This window comes from Motacilla alba, chromosome 1 (assembly GCF_015832195.1).
Source record: "Motacilla alba alba isolate MOTALB_02 chromosome 1, Motacilla_alba_V1.0_pri, whole genome shotgun sequence".
Lineage (NCBI taxonomy): Eukaryota > Metazoa > Chordata > Aves > Passeriformes > Motacillidae > Motacilla > Motacilla alba.
In genome coordinates this window covers 23,619,544-23,638,996 of record NC_052016.1, presented here as the reverse complement: position 1 = coordinate 23,638,996, position 19,453 = coordinate 23,619,544, and the positions used below count along the sequence as shown (strand labels likewise).

The 19,453-nt window shown below is 38.1% G+C and overlaps 1 protein-coding gene across 2 annotated transcripts in view; it reads right to left on the bottom strand.

Moving 5' to 3' along the window:
- Window positions 1-284: 284 nt before the first annotated feature.
- GABPA (GA binding protein transcription factor subunit alpha) overlaps window positions 285-19,453 on the bottom strand; it is a 30,646-nt gene continuing 11,477 nt past the window's right edge. For both annotated transcript variants that reach the window (XM_038128848.1, XM_038128859.1), the window contains exons 3-10: window positions 18,386-18,530; window positions 17,432-17,516; window positions 11,822-12,067; window positions 8,051-8,245; window positions 7,246-7,302; window positions 6,065-6,205; window positions 4,558-4,750; window positions 285-3,134 (exon numbers count right to left, since the gene is read on the bottom strand). In XM_038128848.1, coding sequence (XP_037984776.1) covers window positions 2,906-3,134; window positions 4,558-4,750; window positions 6,065-6,205; window positions 7,246-7,302; window positions 8,051-8,245; window positions 11,822-12,067; window positions 17,432-17,516; window positions 18,386-18,530 — 1,291 coding nt within the window. In that variant the 3' untranslated portion in view covers window positions 285-2,905. The remainder of the gene's footprint in view (window positions 3,135-4,557; window positions 4,751-6,064; window positions 6,206-7,245; window positions 7,303-8,050; window positions 8,246-11,821; window positions 12,068-17,431; window positions 17,517-18,385; window positions 18,531-19,453) is intronic.

Here is a 19,453-nt window from a genome sequence, read left to right as displayed (position 1 = left end):
CACCATTCTGAGATTTACAATTAAGATGTTAAAGAAAGCTGCTACAGAAATAAAGGACACTGAGTCACACTTAAAAAGTAGAAACACATAGCCAAATATTGAGTCAAAGAAGATGCATTTTCAGAATATAAGCTGAGCTTGCCTTCTTTCTGTACTGAGCTTCTGACTTTAAGAGAAAAGAGAATAAAGGGCAGGTATACATCTTTGAACTGCTTGTCCCTGAAAGACATTATAAATGTCTGAAAAATTTCATTACAAATGTCTGAAAAGAAGACAAATTAGCTGTATAACATTTTTATTTTACTATATTGACATTTTATCCACAAATACTTTATAAGAGTAAAAATAGAAAATAATTGTTTCATGGAAAATTACAAAAAAAAAAGCAAAACACAAAAGAAATTTGTAATAATTAGCAGAGTATAAGTGTCTTTATTTAAAGAGTAAAAAGTATGCAAAACCCCTTCTGTTTTACAAAAATTGGGAATATTCTATGTTTTCCTTCTGGCAGTAACAGAAAATCCTCTGACAATATATTCTACATCTTTTGTTTTACTGAAGACATCAAGTTAGTGACAGATTTCTCCCTCAACTACAGACAGCGTGATAATAATTTTATACCACTTGAAAGGTTCTTTCTTTACTGATTAGAACATGGTGGAAAAGCAGATGGAGCCACAACAAAGAACCCCAAGGACCATAACTCCTACTGAAAGGCTGCAAAGCAACAACAGGATGTAATCACAAAAAAAGGGATGGGAGCAGAAGTTTCCCCCACTGGACTTACCATGTAACAAGAAGAGGCAGGGGAATGAAGTATTGATACTACTTTTCAATTTTGCTGTGTGTTTACCCACAGTCCAGTTTGATATAGAAAGCTGGTATTTTAAGCTTCTTTTCTTTTTATCCTGTATTTTACCTACAAAGGCCTCTCAAGAACTCTGCTATCTAGAACTTGTGACTTGTACTGGACTTGTGTTTAGTCACAGAATGTTGTTACAAGCAGAGCTGCTGCCCTCAAACATCAACTTCACATAATTCTTGGTTAAGCAAACCTGCATCTCCAACACAAGACACCTCCAACACCTGCCAACCAGTGACACCAACTCTAACAGCAAGAAAAGGGGTGATGTTGACCTTTCATGACAGATACATTTTCATTTTTTGCTCAGGGCTTACAATTTTTTTAAAAGCAAAATGACATCAGCATGCTCAGCAGATGGAGTGCTGTAAGAACTCAAGGATGAAAACAACAGTAAAAGTAACCAAAAGAATCCAGCAAAAAACCTTTGATTTTATAATCATGTCAATGAGGAAAAAACACAAGTAAGAACTATATGCAAACCTTCTAGTCAAGCAAAAACTATCTGCAGATGAGCATCCACCTACAAAAAACCTTGTCCTCAACACATCTTTAGGATACACACAAGTCTTCGTACTCTCTGCCTTCTGCCCGCAATCCTGCTCAGCTCAAAAGCAGTAGCCCAGTGCTCTCACTGCTCAGTACAAACACACTTTGTTCAGAATCTCACTGTTCAAGGACTTCAGATTTAAGGTTTAAGAGTAGCTCAATCCCCAACAGAATTAAAGGTCTTCCCTTGTAATTGTTAAGTGTTTCCAGAGGGGGTTTAATTTATAAGAAGTTGGTGAACATCAATGCTGACATAATAAATGCTGTTTATTAGAGGGAAGAGGCAAAAGCAACCCCCAAATCATACCATTCTCAGACATCAAAAGAAGCAGTCTAACAGACACCAGTACGGAAACTCAAAAGCTGAAGCCTACTTTTTACTGCATGTGTAAGTTTGCAAGAAGCACTGAGTAGCTCAGAATTCAGGATACATCCCAACTATTTCTGATTCATCATCCAGACTTCAAATTGCACTCAGCTCTGGAGAATGCATTTGGCTTAAGAAGCTTCAAAATATCACTTGAAGTTCAAAGAGAATTTAATTTTAAATAAAAAGTACCTCTTTGCAGTTAATATACGTTAGACTGTACAATGATTGGGAAATTAAACCACAGTTCTCTGGAAAACAATTTTTAATTTGCTTTCTGTTCCTAACCAGGGACTACTGACTGTGATTAACTTAAGTCTTTGGATACTAAGGTTGACTACCATGCAGGTATAAGCACCTTGCAGAACACAGCATAAATACTTCCCACCAAAACAATCTACTCTTTGGGTGAGGGCTGTTTTTGCAGGTTTTTGAATTACCTGATGGGGAATGGCATGTCATTTGCTTTCTGCGAAATGACTAATATCAAGTATGTATTTCAAAACAAGTATTTGCCCTCATATATGTATATTATGTGCATACTACAATGAAATACTCATAATTGGCTTTTCCCCTAAGCCATATCTAAACCTGGATCTTCTTCTTCAGCACTGATCTCCAGTTAAGTCTAGTCTTGAGTTTCCTTTGCTTTTAAACACAGAAGCTATTTTAAGAACTTGATGCTTTGTAACATTTAACATGTCTTTCAGCTCCACTTGATTAACAGAATAATGAATATACTGTAAACTTTGAAAGCATCAAATGCCATTTGGTAGTTCAGCAGAGAACAAAAGACTGGAAAAGGCTGCATTCACACAACCGATCAGCCTGGGGACTACAGGGACTTAATTTTTGTTGAAAGTGTTGCAGAAATTACTTTGCACAGCTGTGGTCACAGGCTCCACCTCTCACTAGCTGCAGAAGTTGGGGTGATCCCTTAAATTACATTAAAATATATGCTGTTAAAAGATCCAAATTTATGCATGTCTGAGTTCTTTATAGAAATTCATGCTCTATATTGTACAATCAAGAAACAAAAGACGTTTCCAATTTTGATCAAGGTAAGAGCACCAACTGCTCTGGTTATAGAGGAAAGGCCTCAGGTTCCCACTTACAGGTCCCAGTGCTTAATTATCTTTCTCTGCTTGTAGGGATGCTGTAGCCAGTGCCACTGCTGTAACTGGCTGTGCAATGCCATGGAGCTGCATCTTGGCCAATTTCTTCTGCTCGCACTCCGTGACCAAGCGGTTCAGCTCTGCTGCACTGTACCCAATCAGAGTCTTCAGGTCACATACAAATTTGTACACAAACCTCTTGCCTTGCACCTTGCAGATCATGTCTCCATCATAGTAATACCTGCAAAATAGAAATCAGCAGCAGAGAATTTTAGTATCTGCAATTTTCATATGCATCCATTACTTACTTAAGGTCACCAGAGGCTAAAATATTATTTTTTTTCTCACTGAGAATCTCATAATTTCATATTCCAAGATATTGCTTAGGCATTTTCTTATATGAGAAAAGGGAAGTGTTGAAAATTGTCTCTGTACCTTAAGGTATATTAAGGAGAAATAAAACACAGTAATTACTTTACAGGCTACTGGAAGCACCAGTTCAGGCATAAGGCTTAGAGCAGTTTAAAAACAGCTTTTCAGGGAAGATGTCTTATATATAGTGCTTTGCCTTAATAAGAAAATACTGTCTTTCCCCTTATTATGGTCCTTTGTTTTGCTTTTCTGAAGAAAAAAAATAATGCTGGAAACAGGTTGAAAATTACCAAGCAGTTTCTATGATATGAAAGCAGCTATTCTCTCCATACTGTCTTCAAAGATGGAAATAAAACTATAAAGTCATGGGTTGGATTTGTGGGGTTTTGTTGGTTTAGTTTTTTTGTTTTGTTTGTTTTTTGTTGGGTTGCGGTTTTTTGTTATAATTCATATGCTGTCAAAACTATATCTTTGCCTTTATTTACAACTAAAAGTGAGTTCTCTAACTATAAATATCTTTTATGCTGCATGACAAAAGAATTATCAGATTGGGCAGAAATATAGTGAGATAACAAGGTCTACATGGCGCCCCCCACCCCCAAGACAGTTTAGGTCACACCAATAAAACAGAAGTTAGAATTCTGCAGTTTTGTTGCTGTTCTATTCTTACTACAAGCTTTAATAGAATATGTATCACATTTCTCATTAAGGAAACTTAAGTGACTGGGATGTAACTTGAATTTGATGAACTTGAAAGCTTATGATAAATGTGGTAAATAATAAAAACTCAACCAACACAACTCACACAATATAATTTCCTCAAAACCATCACCCAAATATAGAACAAATGAACCCAGATTTCTTGACTGTCTACAACTCAATCCTGTGACATTTTCATAAAGCAAAGATGATTCTTGTTCAGTAGCAAAATTAAGTCAATTAAAACACAAACTTCTGACTCCCACCTCTAGTGGAAAAGAGGTAACTAAGAATCCCAGCAAATTCTTCAGACATCTCAAGTTCTGGGGAAAAAAGCCTTTTAATGTCTTACTTTTGAGGGTCAGGACCTAAGCAGCAGGACCAAAGACAGATGAGACAGGCATTGTAGAAAACAATGTTGGTAAATCTGCCCAGCAATTACCTCTCCCCTAAGATTAGCAGGATCTCATTGCAAGGACCAGCTTCAGAAGATTTGCCTTTACTAAAAAAGGCAAGTTTTGCATTATGTTAATTAAAAAAGAGGTAGCCAAATGAAAGCAAATCATACCCTGTGAGTTCCTGAAGTTTCTTACCTCAAAGCCCGACTAAGCTTCTCGTAGTTCATTGTGGGCTTGTTCTTGCGCTGTCCCCATTTTTGTGCAACCAGTTCAGGCTGATTCAATTTAAACTCTCCTTCATCACCAACCCAAGAAATACAGTCCCGAGCATCTTTGTCTGTGAGAAGTTCTAATAAAAACTGCCACAGCTGGATCTGGCCATTGTTCCCTGTTAAAACAGGAATAACAAGTTTCGCTTCAACTTGTCCTTTTCATGTTCCATTCATGGCTAAAAACTTGCAACCAACATATTAAAGCAGACCAGCATAGACTATATGATGGAAGGAAAACTTTTACTTAATTAAACCCTTCTAATGATTCTTTCGCAAACATTTTCCTGCAGTCATTGGTACCCATTTTTATTGAAAAAATTATGAATAAAGGAAAAAATTAATCAAGATTTCACATAAATCTTCCCCTAGAACTTAAAAAAACACAACTCCCCCAACATAATAATTTAGAAGCATTATCTGTCTTTAAAATAGAACAGATTTATCAAGAGCTGCTAATTCCTCTTGACACACACACATATACGTGTAATAGCTGTTTTTTAAAAAAAAATTTGGTCTCAAATTTTCAACATGAAATACAAGAAACACAAAAGAAACCCCCAAATTTCAGTTTATATCAATGTCGCATCTTTCACATCCAATCATTAAGATTTTTTCCTAACTCAAGTACCTGCAGTAAAATTCCTATATTCTCAACAAGATAAAGAGAGCAGACCTGTTGACTAAAGAGAGAAATAGACAGTATTCCTCACTAATGTCAGCCAATAAAACCTTGGCCTTAAAATTCTGAATGACATCATTAGAGGCCTTTATAGAGTCTAAAACAGATAAATACTCAAGGAGGAAGAGAAGGAAGGATTTCAACAACATTAAAGAGAAGCAAAACAAAAATGACAGCAAGAAAAAAAAATTAATAATCAAAGAGTATGTACAAATAACAGTAATTCCAAAATGAAACTGCAAATTTAGTGCGCAGTTTTCCAGACATGCATTCATTTAGCTAAAAAAGAAATATGAAACTTTATAAATTTTGAAGTCACCAGATTGGGGAAAAATGGAGGAGGAGCACAACAGACAGCGCAAGTAGCAGCTAGGCTACATTTTACAACATAAAGTTTATTTTCTTTCTTTTCTACAAATAGAAAGAAGTTAAAAGCTTGAATAAATGCTATGCGATGGTTTGAGAGGACAGATTGTTAAGTGATGGGGAAATACATCCATTTTATTTGCTGCAGGATGGAAAAACTGCAGCATCATGTTGACATGGTGCCTGTGTGAGCTGACCAACCTGGCAGGGCTGCCTGTGCTTACCACAGATTTTTTTACCTATGGCTCCTTTCACAGCACTCCGTTCACACAGACCCCTACAAACCCCACATTTGGAGCTACAAAGATGCACCTCACCAAAGTGTAATTCAAATTAATGGGTCAGTGTTCAGTGCATTAGCATGTAAAAATAATGGAGGCAATACCTGTTCTGTTCCCAGGGGAACTCCTGTCTTCCCCGGAGATCCTTGGAGCTCTCTGTACTTTGGCTGCTTTTGCACCGCTGTTTATCACTTTGATGGTGGTTGGGGTAGCAGGCTGTACAGATGCTGGTATAATCTGCACAGCTGTAGAGCAGAGAATGTTGCAGAACATCAACTATAAATTGCTTGCACAGAAATAGGCATATTTTATTTATTACCTGTATTATCATAACATCTAGAAGCTAGTTTTTTCCTTTGATAAAAAGGCACACTGTGTTAAGTCACAATGCTAAGTATAATTTAAAGACCTTTTTACCTCTTATATGAAAATTGCAGTTTTAGACTCATTGAAGAAGTGTCACATTACAGACAAAACACCAGTTTTAGTTCATTATCGTATTACATGCTTCCACAAAAAGAATACAAACTCTCTCAAGCCCTTGTTTTATCTTCATGCTGTTTCCACGTGATCTGCCCTAATGCCCTTTTCTCTAGAGTCACTGCACAACCTTCATACCTGATATTCGAACAGCAAACACCTTCTATTGCAATGGTGTAGGAAGACACAGATGCCCCACTCAAGCTGGCTTTAACTAGACACAACCACAGGATGTAATAAGCAGTATGTCTATTTAACATATAAGATGCTTATAAATCATCTGAAAATTGATTCATTTTAATAATTGATGACACTGCTTAGCTGAAAGAATGAGTTTCAAATAACTGGAAAGTTACTTTAATATATTATTTCTAATATTGGTTTCTAAGCAAGTCATCTCTTCCACAGAACCCTTCAGTTTTTGGAAACACTTTTTAACTTGAAATTAATATTTAAATAGATCCATTCATTAATGCAATATATAACCTAAAGCTCTGAAACAACTAAAACCCTCAAATATGTATCCTAGAAAGCTTATTTCAAGAAAGTGAAAAAATCTACCATCCAAAATGAAAGTTATAAACTTCCATAGTTCAGGTCAAACACTACCTTTCAGCCAATAAAAAAAATAGAGAAACTCAATGTTATGTTTTGAAGTTTAAAATATGTCCTCCTCCCATTTCCAAGGAAAAATACTCTCTCAAGTGATTTTCTAAAAGTTGTACTGTCATAATTCTGAACCACAGTACAGTGCTAAACCTGCACACAGTGAATTGTGTGAATTAATGATGACAGAAGTACTTACGCTGATCAATTGTAACAGTTGCTATTTCTCCGGAGTGTTCTTGGCTAGCCAACACATCTACAAATTGGAAAAGAAACCAACTGGCTTATATTGAACCCACAAATAGTAAGTCACCTGAAGATCAAAAACTTTCTTATTTCATAGACAGAAGAAATAAAATTTGGTATCAGTTTGCAAGAGATATGCACAGTTCATGGTCTTACAAGTGGAGAAATTTAACATCTGTCATTCATTTTTAGAAGGGTGTACAGGGCAAATTTCCACTAGCTCCATCCCCAAAAACCTTCTGCTATATTATGTAAATAAAGACAGAATTAGTTATTAGTCTGGCAAGCTACCTCCAAGCATGGTACATCTGAAATGCACATATATTTATTATGTTACTGTATTATGCACATACAATGCATCACTTAGCAGCGGTGTTGTGTACCATCTAAGGATTTCACTTCCTGTGCTTAAAAATCTCTACTTCAATATGACAGAGAAATGTACATTAAATAACTCAAAATCAAATATTTAATTATAGAACTAACAAATTCAGTGGATGCACACACTATGAAGCTTTATAAAAAACAAAGGTGGAATAATCATTCACTACCTTCTACCAGTTATGAGGTTTGATAAAAGACAGGCAGTGTTTAGTATGCTGAAAATGTTTCATGGCAGCAGACATTCTAATACCTTCTCTTATCTTGTATTGATACCTTCGTTTTTACCATCAACAGCAAGTAAAGGAAAAATGACTGCTCATAATTGGTTTCACAAGTTCAAGAAAAAAGGCTAAAAAAAAACCAAACTGCCATACACTTTCGAAGAAGTTCTAGGTGGCTCCACAGGATTTCTCCCCGTGGGACACGCTGGAAGAAATCTTCTTGGCTGAGATTGCAGAGGTCCCGCCCAGGAATGCTGAGTGCATTGAGGTCGATGTCAGTCATGCTGAACTCCTTCATCACCCACACCACCCAGTGGAGCACCTGGTCTGTTGACCACTGAACTGGGTCTGGAAAAGATGGATGAAACTGCAAATCACCTCATCATACACTGCAAGGTTATTGTATAATAACTTCCATAAGAATAAAAGCATAACATCAAGAAGCAGAGTTAATGAGACCAAATCTACCTCGAAAGTTGGTGACTGCACTTAAAATGGTGATGGAATGGTGTGGGTTGGCGGGGTGACAAAAAGGGTGAAAGAAAAATTTTCTTTACAGAAAGTTTTTACATCAGATCTATGCCTGACATATCTCAAACACAAAAAAAATAAAGGAATTTTCTTCTTCCACAGGTCTTTAGCTTCAAGAAAAGAATACCCTCTCTCACAGACGGATACTCTCCTTCAAAAATATTGATCAGTATGTGATTATGACAAAATACTACATTCTAAACTCATTCACATCATCTCAGTTTCTGCTGACAAACACCACCACTGGGTATGTCTGGGATGGATTAATTTTCTTCCCAGAAGCCCCTATTGTGTTGTACTTTAGGCTGGTGACCAAACCACTATTAATAACACAGATGTTCTGTCCATTGCTGAGCAGCGCTTGCAGAGGCCACGAAGATGTGGCTCAACCCAACACAGAGAACACAAACCACAAAACTAGCAGGAGAATTTTGAAGAGAACAATCGGCTTGAGTTGGCTGCAACCCATGTTCTCCTTCCTGGCCACTAGGAACACCTAACCTTGTGATGGTGAGTATATTACAGACACCTGTACCAGGAATTCTTTTGGGATTGGGATTGTGCAATGTTCTGAAACCGCTGTTATTCATTCAAGTGTATTGTACCTCTGTGCTGGGTTTTAATGTACCTTGTATCACTCTACTAAACCAGAAATCCAATATAATACCAGTGACTTTCAAGTAAATCTGATATTCAGTATTACACCCTGCACACATGGAATATCCAGAAGAACAGACTGTCTCGTCAGACTATTGGACTCCAATGCAAGGCCTTCTCTGTTTCTCATTCAGCCACCCAGCAAGCAGACAGGGGGTGCACACAAAACTGAGGAGGGACAGCTGACCTTAACTGACCAAAGGCATATTCCACACTACAGGGAATACTGAGCAATAAAACTGAGGACTAGGTTTTTTTCAAGTATCCCTTGCACAGAGCCTGTCTGAGCATTGGCCTACTGGAGGTGAGTGATTGCTTCTGCAAGACCTTTTCAGCCAAACCATCAAGTTCTGGGATGTTAACATTGTATACAGCATATTAAATATGTCAACAGGTAAGAAGAAGAAACTAAAGTAGGGACATCTACTTTTCCCTGGAGCAGACTGATTATGTATTTTTAAATTCTGATATCCCAAGCAGATGTCACCTTGACATTTTTTTGTTTTAAGATTTAAAACAAATCAATTTAAGCATTAAGAAAAATTAAGAAAATTAAGATTTAGAGAAAGCAAAGTATCCTAAATCTATAAACATTTATCTAGGAGCTACAAATCTAATTTTGGTTAACAAAGAACAGCTACATGGTATCATTTTTCACTAATGCTACCTCAAACAATGCAATGTAATCCTGTGGCAAAAGACACACCACAAGAGAGTTGATCTACCAAACATCAGCAGCAGTGAGCTTCCATCAAAAAGCTGCTAATTTGTTCTCATTGAGAGAACACAATCTGCAACCAAACAAATATCATTACTTTCTCTAACCACTTCTGTGGCTTCCAAGCTTTCTGCTGCTCTGTTTTCTGCATTTATTTCTCATAACAATTAATATTTTCCCTCCTTCTAGGTACCAAATATTTGGATTCTAATAGCAGAAATACTTGTAACAGAAAAATATTTATGATCTCAAATAAAATCCACCCAAACCATAACATAAAAATAAACCAACATTTTAAAGACCAGCTAAATGCTAGTTTTCCATTTGCAGCAAACCAGAGAAGCCTGTAAAGATGAAGACAATGAAACACTACTTTTCTGGATGATTATTTATTGACAAGCCTTGACTCTTAACATCAACGCATCCTGTCTTCTGAAAAGATTTAATAAATAATTTTGTACTATAATGTAGAACCTAGGGGCACCTTATTTCAGCCCAAGTCCCTGTAATGTCTACTCAGAAAACATTTAAAATGTTATTCTTTTCAGGAGTGTAATTTAGCCCTTTTTTTGATATCAAGAGAACACTATTTTTCATGATCTACCGACCTCTGTCATAATGAACTAATATGATTTTCCTGAAAAATCTGCACTCCTATGGCCCAAAAATCACTGAACTTTTGAAGCCACAGTTGTGAGTTATAGAGCTTTCTTAAAGCATCAACATTATTAAAGTTTATGAAAAATATTATCCAACATAACAACATTGGTTTAAGTAATTTTCTTCTAATATTATTGTGACGAAAATGATGAAAAGTATTATGATGAAAAGTATTTATGATGAAAAGTATTAGTCTGCTTCTGATAATCCCTCACTTTTTTTTTCCAAACATTACACATCAAATCTCTGATTATCAACAGACATAACATGAGGAAAACTATTTTTGAAGTGCTTACCAATGAGAAAACTAAAAAGCCATGAAAAAGCCTTTGCTTTAGTTGTCAAAAATATGCTCAAAATATTGGCAAGCTGCATGTCCTGCAAATACCTGTGACTTGACTGGAATTCTTAAATCCTTCCAAACTTCCCCCTAGCCAAATATATTCCAGTTTTACAGGTCTGCTCATATAGAACAGCTTCCTGAATATGTCTTGACAGTACATATCTGCCAGTCATAAGAAGCAATTCAGCTGGATAATCTCCCAAATATGATCTAGGTCTACATCCCACAGTTCCAGTTCAATCTTAAACAGACATTCAGAGATGGTTTTTAAGCTAACAGTAAAAGAGCAACCTGCTAAGTAACAACATTAACTCAAAAAAAGATGATCATCTAGAAGAATATTTCTTTTCAGTTCTGAATCATCTTCCTCCAGTATGATGAAGTCCAGCACAGCTCCTCATACAAAATCTAATTTAACAGAATATTTAGCATCCTCCAGTCCATGAACAATTTGTTTCAACAACTTTTCAGGCAATGCCCCAATACCAAGTCTGTTCAATTCCACACACACCCGAAGAGCTTTTTCACCAACACACACATTTTTAAGGAGGGCAGGAAGAAAAGTGTTTTCTAAAAACTGCATTGACAAGGTAGTTATGGCACAAAAGCACTTATTTAATGAAACTATTATGAGCAATCATTTTACTTCTCCTTGGTTTTTAGATTAGGTATTAGGAAAAAATTCTTCCCTGTAACAGGGGTGAGGCCCTGGCACAGCGCCCAGAGAAGCTGTGGATGTCCCATTCCTGGATGTGTTAGAGGCTAAGCTAGACAGTGCTTGGAGCAACTTCATCTAGTGGAAGTTGTTCCTGCCAATGGCAGGGGATTGGAACCAGATGGTCTTTAAGGTCCCTTCCAAGCCAATCCATTCCATGATTCTATCATTCCCTTACGCAGATTATTTGCATTGAACTCACCCATACCACAGGTTTCCTCCTCTGAGGTCCTTGAGCACCAACACAGAGCACAAGAGACCAGCCCCCAGCTGCATACACCCATAACTGTGCACTATTACCGTAAGGTATTCCAAGGCGCTCCTGCTCCTTCCGGTAGCCTTCCAGTGCTGCAGCCCATCGCGTCACTTGCTCAGACGTTTCATCTGAAATTGTTGCAATATGTTTTGTTCCATCCAAGGTAATCACTTGAGCTTCCTCAACAAGGTGAGCTTCAGCCTCTGCATGATGAGCATCTGGATCAATCACAACCTCCACGGTCTCCACAGGCTTCACAATTTCCAGGATGTTCAACTTGGGCTCTATCCCTAAGCAAGGAAATATCACAAAACTTAAAGACAGTAATGCAAATATGACAAAAACATTGTTTTAAAGCTTTCTGATTAGTAGGGCTAGCAAACTCAGGAAAGAAGCAGGACACAGGAGTGTCATCAAATTTCTGTGAGTGTCCTAAATTAAAATGGCATACTCTATTATAGAGCATATACTTTAGAAAGGTGAATAACAAAGCTGTCCCTCTGTCTTTCCCCAGTATTTCAGCTTCCTGTTCTGTATAAGTGATCTATTTCACAGATCTTGAACAGAATGGTCAGCATGTGAGCATAAAGTACAGTATTTCGGTCTGTAAGAAATATACCATATAAAAAACCCCAAAACAAGCAGAAAAAGCAGCCTCCAAAAGGACCCGGAACAAGTATCCAGCTTTACTCCAACCATAAGGCATTTCTTTCAGCCTTTACAATACTTCCCTGATATCTCTGGGGTCTACACAAAGTAGTTAACATTTTCTTTCAGTACTCTGAAGCAGGCACTGTGTTAAACAGCAAGTTAAAAGAAACCCAAAAAAATTCTTCTCATTTTAGGCTTCATCAGCTATTAATGTTTTGGCTTTTTGTCTGTCATTTCAGATATTAGATCACAGAACTAACAAGATATGTCTGTATCTATTCTGCAGCAAGAAAGAACACATTCACTAATGCTTTGTATCACCACCTTCTTTGTTGTCTTCTGAAGTGTTTTGTCCAGCTGGTGCCTCACCAATTTTCATACATTGTACAGAAGATTTTTCAAAGTTATTTCAATTTTTGTAACATACAATTTTTCATTGTAATGCCAACAACCACACTTAAGAGATTTTAATCAAACATATTTTCACATAAAAAAAGAATCCTTACAATTCTATTTTATCATGAGTTGGAAAACCTTGACTATGGTTAGGCTGATGAAAGTCGGATTCACAGACTATCATATGACCAGAGTAACTTCAGTATCTTGTACTGTAAAGATATTACTTTGTGTCCTTCCTGTCTAATCTATATTAAAGCACAGCATGAGATGGTTCTGCAGATAACAGCCTTAAATGCTAAATCCACCATCCAGTCATAGTTTGTAAGGGAAAACAAATGGAGTATATACCTGTATTACAAGTAGGAAAAAACAAGACTTTTTCAGACAAATATTCCTCTAGATTTTAATAGGCATTCAACTTGAAAAAAATATTAGAAAGGGAACAAACACTATAAAGACCCTAGAGTACAAAACTCAGCAATGTGAAATCAAAGACGTGAAAACATGGATGTTGACAACCAGTAAGTGGTTGATTAGATGAAGAAGCAAATATGAAGAAATTCTTCATTACTTCTTTCTTCTTACTTAGGAGAGTGTTTTATCTAGGCAATGAAAAATAAATATGCACAACACAGGCTTCTTTAAAAATCATATGAAAATGGGTAAGGGAAGCTACTAAGGGTTAAGATTCTATTTTTGATCCTCAAAAAAGAAAGTAAAGAAAAAAGAGGTACAGCTCATTATTGCTCAACAAAATAATTCACTGTGTATCATACAACTACATGTCAAAAGAACTTTGTGCTTCATCCACAGTACAAACATGGAGATCAAAGCAATGAGTCTCTGTAGAGGAAACACCTTGTAAGTAAAAATGTGAATTAGCAATCTGCCATCTAACTTACTGCAACAGTAGAACAACATTAATTCCCTGGGTTTGCCTGCATCTCTCCTCACATCTCTTCTCCCTTTACCTATTGCATAAGAGATGACCAGTTCCAGATTCCCATTTCTCCAATCAGAGGAAATGAGTTAGGGCAAGGTAGAGCACCGTAAGAGCCTTATTAGTAAAATGAAAAAAAAAGAATGGTATTTTATCTGCTGTAGAATGAAATGCTATAGAAGAACTACACTCAAGTTCAACTATAGAAGAAGAACTATGTTTCACCTGTTGTCTTTGAATTTAAAGCCAGCTCATCAAAATTTGGTAGAACATTTGAACTGACATAGCAGCTTTTCTTTCAAGAAATAAGAGTCAAATCCACCACAAGGATTAGCATCACTATTACTCTTAGTTAAATTCTATACATTACATAAGTGAGGGCAAAATAAACATAAGTGAACTGAGAGTCTCTCAAAACCTCATTCATGCAGGTAAAATTATGAGGACGGAGTAAGAAGCTGTTTTTTCCCATCTGGCTCAAAGGGGTACTGTGGTCAAAAGTAACAAGTCCATTTTCCTGTTAGTGATCCAAGTTATCTTCCTTTTGTTTATATGCATGCTATTTGTTTTCTGATATTCTGCCCTGCCATATTTTACATGCCTTCAACAAACGTATCTTATGAGTTGCTAAAGTATCAAGGCCTGAAAAACAACACTGAGGAGTGTTCCAAAGTGATACAGAAGTACCTCATATTCAAAAGTTTCTTTTAAGATGGGAGGCAGGGAGGGGGAGGAGAGAGGGAGAGAGACAAGGTGTGATGGAGGCATGGAACAAGAAGCTCCTTGTATTATGTGATCATGAACCTCAGTTTTACATTAAAAGGAAAGAACAAAACACAGGAAGAACATTGTGGCAGTTTCAGTTTGAAACCGGGTGGAAAAACCAATTTCATTTAGTGGTTTTGGTTCACCAATTTGAGATTTTGCCAATTTTGAGATTTCCTGGGTGGCACACCAAGGAGTGTGGGGGGTTCAGCACTGGCCAACACCAATGCACTCACTTCCTGCTGTGAGACAGGATTAGGAGAAAGGCAAAGCAGGCTCAAAACCTTAAACGGGCATAAAGAAAAAATTATTAACAATAACTAAAAGAAAGAGTAGTAAGAATCAGAACAAAACCTTCAGAACACGTCTCCTCCTCCCCCACAACCTTTTCTTTCCCACTGACAATGTAAAGAAACAAAACTTAAAATTTCAGTCAGTTTACCACCTCTAGAATAGTCTTTCTTCAGTTCACTTAGAGACAGAAGTCCCTCTTGTTTTATCACAAATAGCAGCCACCCAGGGAAATCTGCAATCGTGAAGTCCCTCCCATTTTCCACAAGCTTTTCCCACAGCTGTGTTTATGGACCATGTCAAATTATGGGGTATTGTTTCAAAGATGAGCTATTAAAAGTCAAAAATTCTCATTATCTATCTCTAAAATCATCTTCATCTCTGGGAACAGAGATCTTCTTCTTCTCCTGGGGGTACAGGACCACTCTTCTCTCCTTCTCTGTTCAAACTTCTCATGGGATCACTGCTACTTTCACATCTGCTTACTTCAGCATGGAAGCCTTTGCTCGATATCAAATGGCACCCTTCATCTCCCCACGGCTTTCATGTGTTACAGGGAAACAGAGTCTTTTCTCCACAGCTTTACAAAGTATTTCAGCTCCAAGATCAAGGCATCTCCTCATCCCTCCCATCTGGGACTTGACTACTTCTTCACTGACCTTGGAGTCTTCATGTTGCTTATTTACATTCTTGCATTTTGTTCCTTTCTCTCACTCAAGGGAGGATTGAAGCACTGAAAGACTTAACATCTTGCCCAGGGCCTGCAGATGATCACTCGGTGCCAGAGGCAGGAACTGTGGCTGAGGCTATGTCAGGATCAGCTGCATGGTTGGTCTTTGGGTTTCTCTGCATTTAATTGCAGCCGCAGGGCCGCTCTGCACAGGCTGCTGGGCTGCCCCTGGTCTCAGCCGCTTGATCTTGTGCGGTGGCCACGCTGGGGGAAGGGGAGCTGCTGGCAAGATGTTTACAGCCATGGCCTGGCCCTGCTTCAGCCAGGGCTCCGCAGCCTTCCCTGTCTCTCTGCCTGGCAGCTGCTGGGGGGCCGGCCCGGGCAGGACGAGGCTTGGTGAGCCCCACAGGACCCCTGGAGAAGAGCCTGCCCCACGGCAGAAGCTGCCTGGCCTGGCCCATGGCACTCCCTCCCCTACCTGGCAGCCCATGGCGGGGCGGCAGGCGCCCCAGAGGGAAGGGGCCCAGCCCCTCAGCCAGGACCACCCAGCCCCAGCTTGGCTGAGACAGGGGGCCGAGGCGTGTTACCTCTTTGCAGACCGGACGACAAAGAGGAAGTTCCTGCACTTCTTTCGTCTTTAACATGTGTTTTTCACAGATGCGCATTCAGCTTTCCAGTGGCTGGAAGCTTTGCATCACTTCTCTAAAAGTCTCCCATGCAAAACTACGACAATTATGACAGATAATAGTGAAGATATTCATCCCTCACATGCTTTTGAAAATGGAAGTCTGAGCACTGAATACTAGAAGTTACTGGGCATGAATTAAGAGCAGTTATTCTAGTTCCCTGAAGGATATTTCCATTCTATTTTATAAGTGGAAAGGTAGTACACTTCCCATTACATATGGGGAACTGAGAACTCAACCTCGCACTAGCCACCTGACACTCAGCATTAAATGTAAACTATGTCTCACTGAAGACCGTTAATACAAAGCAGAAAAGTTTTCTTCTGTTTATCTACAATGAAGCCAAAAGGAAACAAAAAGTGCACCCCAAATTTTGCTTATTTGCTTTGCTCATGTAACTCAAAACAGATTAACTAATCTACTCCTGTAGGAACTTGTCTCTGTTTAAAAATACAGAAATAAACACCTGTAGCTGTTCCCACAGCCCAATATGCGCATTGTCTATAAAGAGTGGTGGCTGTCTGGCTGTCCTTCCACTCAAGACATATGGAGGGGGTAAAGCAGAAAACTAGAACAAAAAATAAATGAAGCTGCTACTTCTTGAGTATTTGACAAGAAGAAATCCTGTCATACCAGACAATACAAATAAAAACTATGCCTTAACAAATCTGTATCCAACCGGTTAATTCTTACACAATGAACCATCTCCAAAGAGATGGTTCTCATCCAAAGAAAACAGACAATAGACCGTGATCATGGACCTTGATAAGGATTTTCAGTTACCTACATTTACTTTCAAAATTAAATTGTTCCTAAAGCACACAAGCTCACTCACCTCACAGGGATGAAACTGCCACCTACCTACACAAAAATCTTTTGCCTGCGTCGATATTTGGTCTGATATGAGTAACTACTCAACCTTGAGGAAAACCTCATATGGTAACTGATACTACTTGACTAAGAGTTTGTTTGGGTTCTGGATTTGTGTGGGTTCTGGATTTGTGTTTAATTTTGTTACTTATAAAAATGATATGAAATTCCTTTAAAAAACATTTGAAAAAGCATTAGTACATGATATTTATTTTCATTTTACTACTTAGAACTGCAGTACACAATGAAAAACACATTCTGAAGCTCTGTGACCATTCATTGATGATCTCAATTTTACAGTTAGGAATAGGAGATTAGGTTTGCTCACAAATATTCATGCAATATTAGTTTGTCTGTACAACAGACAAATATAACTGCTTACCTTGCCTAGATATTACTTGTACACTGAGTTGCACTGTTCCATCTGTTTTCACTCCTTGATCAAAAAGGCTTCGATCTGGGTCCAGCTTGATAAAAGCATTAAAAATTAAAAATATGTATTAGTCTCATAGATACAATAAACTTACTCTCCTTTGAATTTTAGAAACATTGGGCACCTGCAGCAAATTTTCCGAAGAAGCATGCAAATATTTTTAGTACTGTTTAGACATAGTATATAACAGAAAAAATTTGATTGTATTTGAAACTTGCCACTCTGTTCTGTTTAAGATATTTTTGCCTACAGGAACATTTTTTGACTAAAAAGAAGTAATGCAATACGAGGAGGTACCTTCACTGTCTGAAAACTATCTACAGTTCCTTCTCTGAGTTTTTAACATCTAAAAAAGTTCTTATCTTTATAACAATATTTTCCTGTTGTTTCTGGAAAAGCTACAGATGCCTGATTGTAATTTCAAATAAAACACACAACAGTTACATTGTCTAACACATGCCAATGCCTGTAAAAACCAAGGGAGAAGGCAGGGGGGGGTTTCTTGAGTAATGCCTTGCTACATCTATTACCTCAATAATATAGAAACCTTCTCATTTAGATTAAAAACAAGATCAGAATTATGGAAGTTCTGGTAGTAACAAATGAGGTGGGCTACCTCAAGAGAAAGCAGTATGGTCATCACCCTCATTCTTCTTTCACTTGTAAGGTGGTTTCTTAACCTCACACCAGGAACTCCAAGAATATTTTGACTGTATTCACACTGAATTAGTGTGCATATATTAAAGGGTCTGATGATAATAAACCTGACATGAAATTAAAACTCTTAACTGTAGTTAATATTCCACATGAAGCATGAATTCCATAGAGAATGGAAAAAAGTAAAAAAGTATGTAAAACACTTCTCCATTACGAAGTTAAATCTTTCATAACCTTTCAATTTACCTGGATATCTTGCAGACAAATCTCGTGTGCATCCAAGGAACACTGCAATCTGGGTTCCAGCAACTTCTTAAGATTTCCAATGGGTTCACTGATGTCAATAGCCTGACTCACAAATTCTGCGGTGGTGTAGCTTTGCTCGACAATGCTTAAATAGCAAATTAATATAATAAATCATTACTTACATGTTAATAGAGCAGGTATAGGAAAGCTTAATAAAAGTTGGAAGTAAACTAGATAAAAGTTAATACTGACTCTGAAATCTTAATATCAGGCAGTGTTGTATTGAACTGAGTCGTTTATTCAGTTATTATTTTTCACTGAGTGGTTTGTTTTGTATCACATGGTTTGCTCCATACACCTCCCCCGCCAAGTCCTGTAGTGTTGTTTTCCCCCAGGTTGGTTCCTCCCTTCGCCCCTCCCATCAGTTGTATCCCACTGGCTGTAGTTCCTTTTCTTCCCCCTCCCCCTGGGTTTAAAATCTCCCACCGCGAGGTACCCGGTCTCTTTCCTCTCCCAGATGCCATTTCCTCTCCTGGGCTCTCTTTTTTCTCCCAGAGTTGTTCTACATTAAAGCTGTGGGACTTTGGTCCTGAGGAGAAAGAGAGCCTCTTGTCTTTTGCTTTTGTCCTTGTCGCTGTTGCCAGGGTCCAGAGCTAGCCAAACTGATCCCCCACGAGGTGAAAACTGACAGCTGGCGTCCAACCATGGGGCCTCCCGTAAGGTCAAAGAACCCACACAGCCGTTGGATATCCATGTGTAGATTTTACCAGCCTTTTGGACCATCAGCTGTTGTGGTGTGTGTTTTTATTATATTATTGTCTTCCATAAGTGGTTTTGTACCCCCCGCATCACCCGAGGCATTGGTTCGGTCCCTGCTGTCAGTACTACTTCATTCCTACCCCTTGTTCCAGATAATTCCCTGTCATTTATGCATCCTCAATGCCCCATTGGTTTAGTTAAACTGTTCCCCTCCCCAAGAACTCCCAGTGTAATCCCTGCCTTATGTTCCTCCCCTGCCACTTTGTTATTGGTTCCCAGTCCTAAGCTCCACCCTAGTCCTGTCCCTTA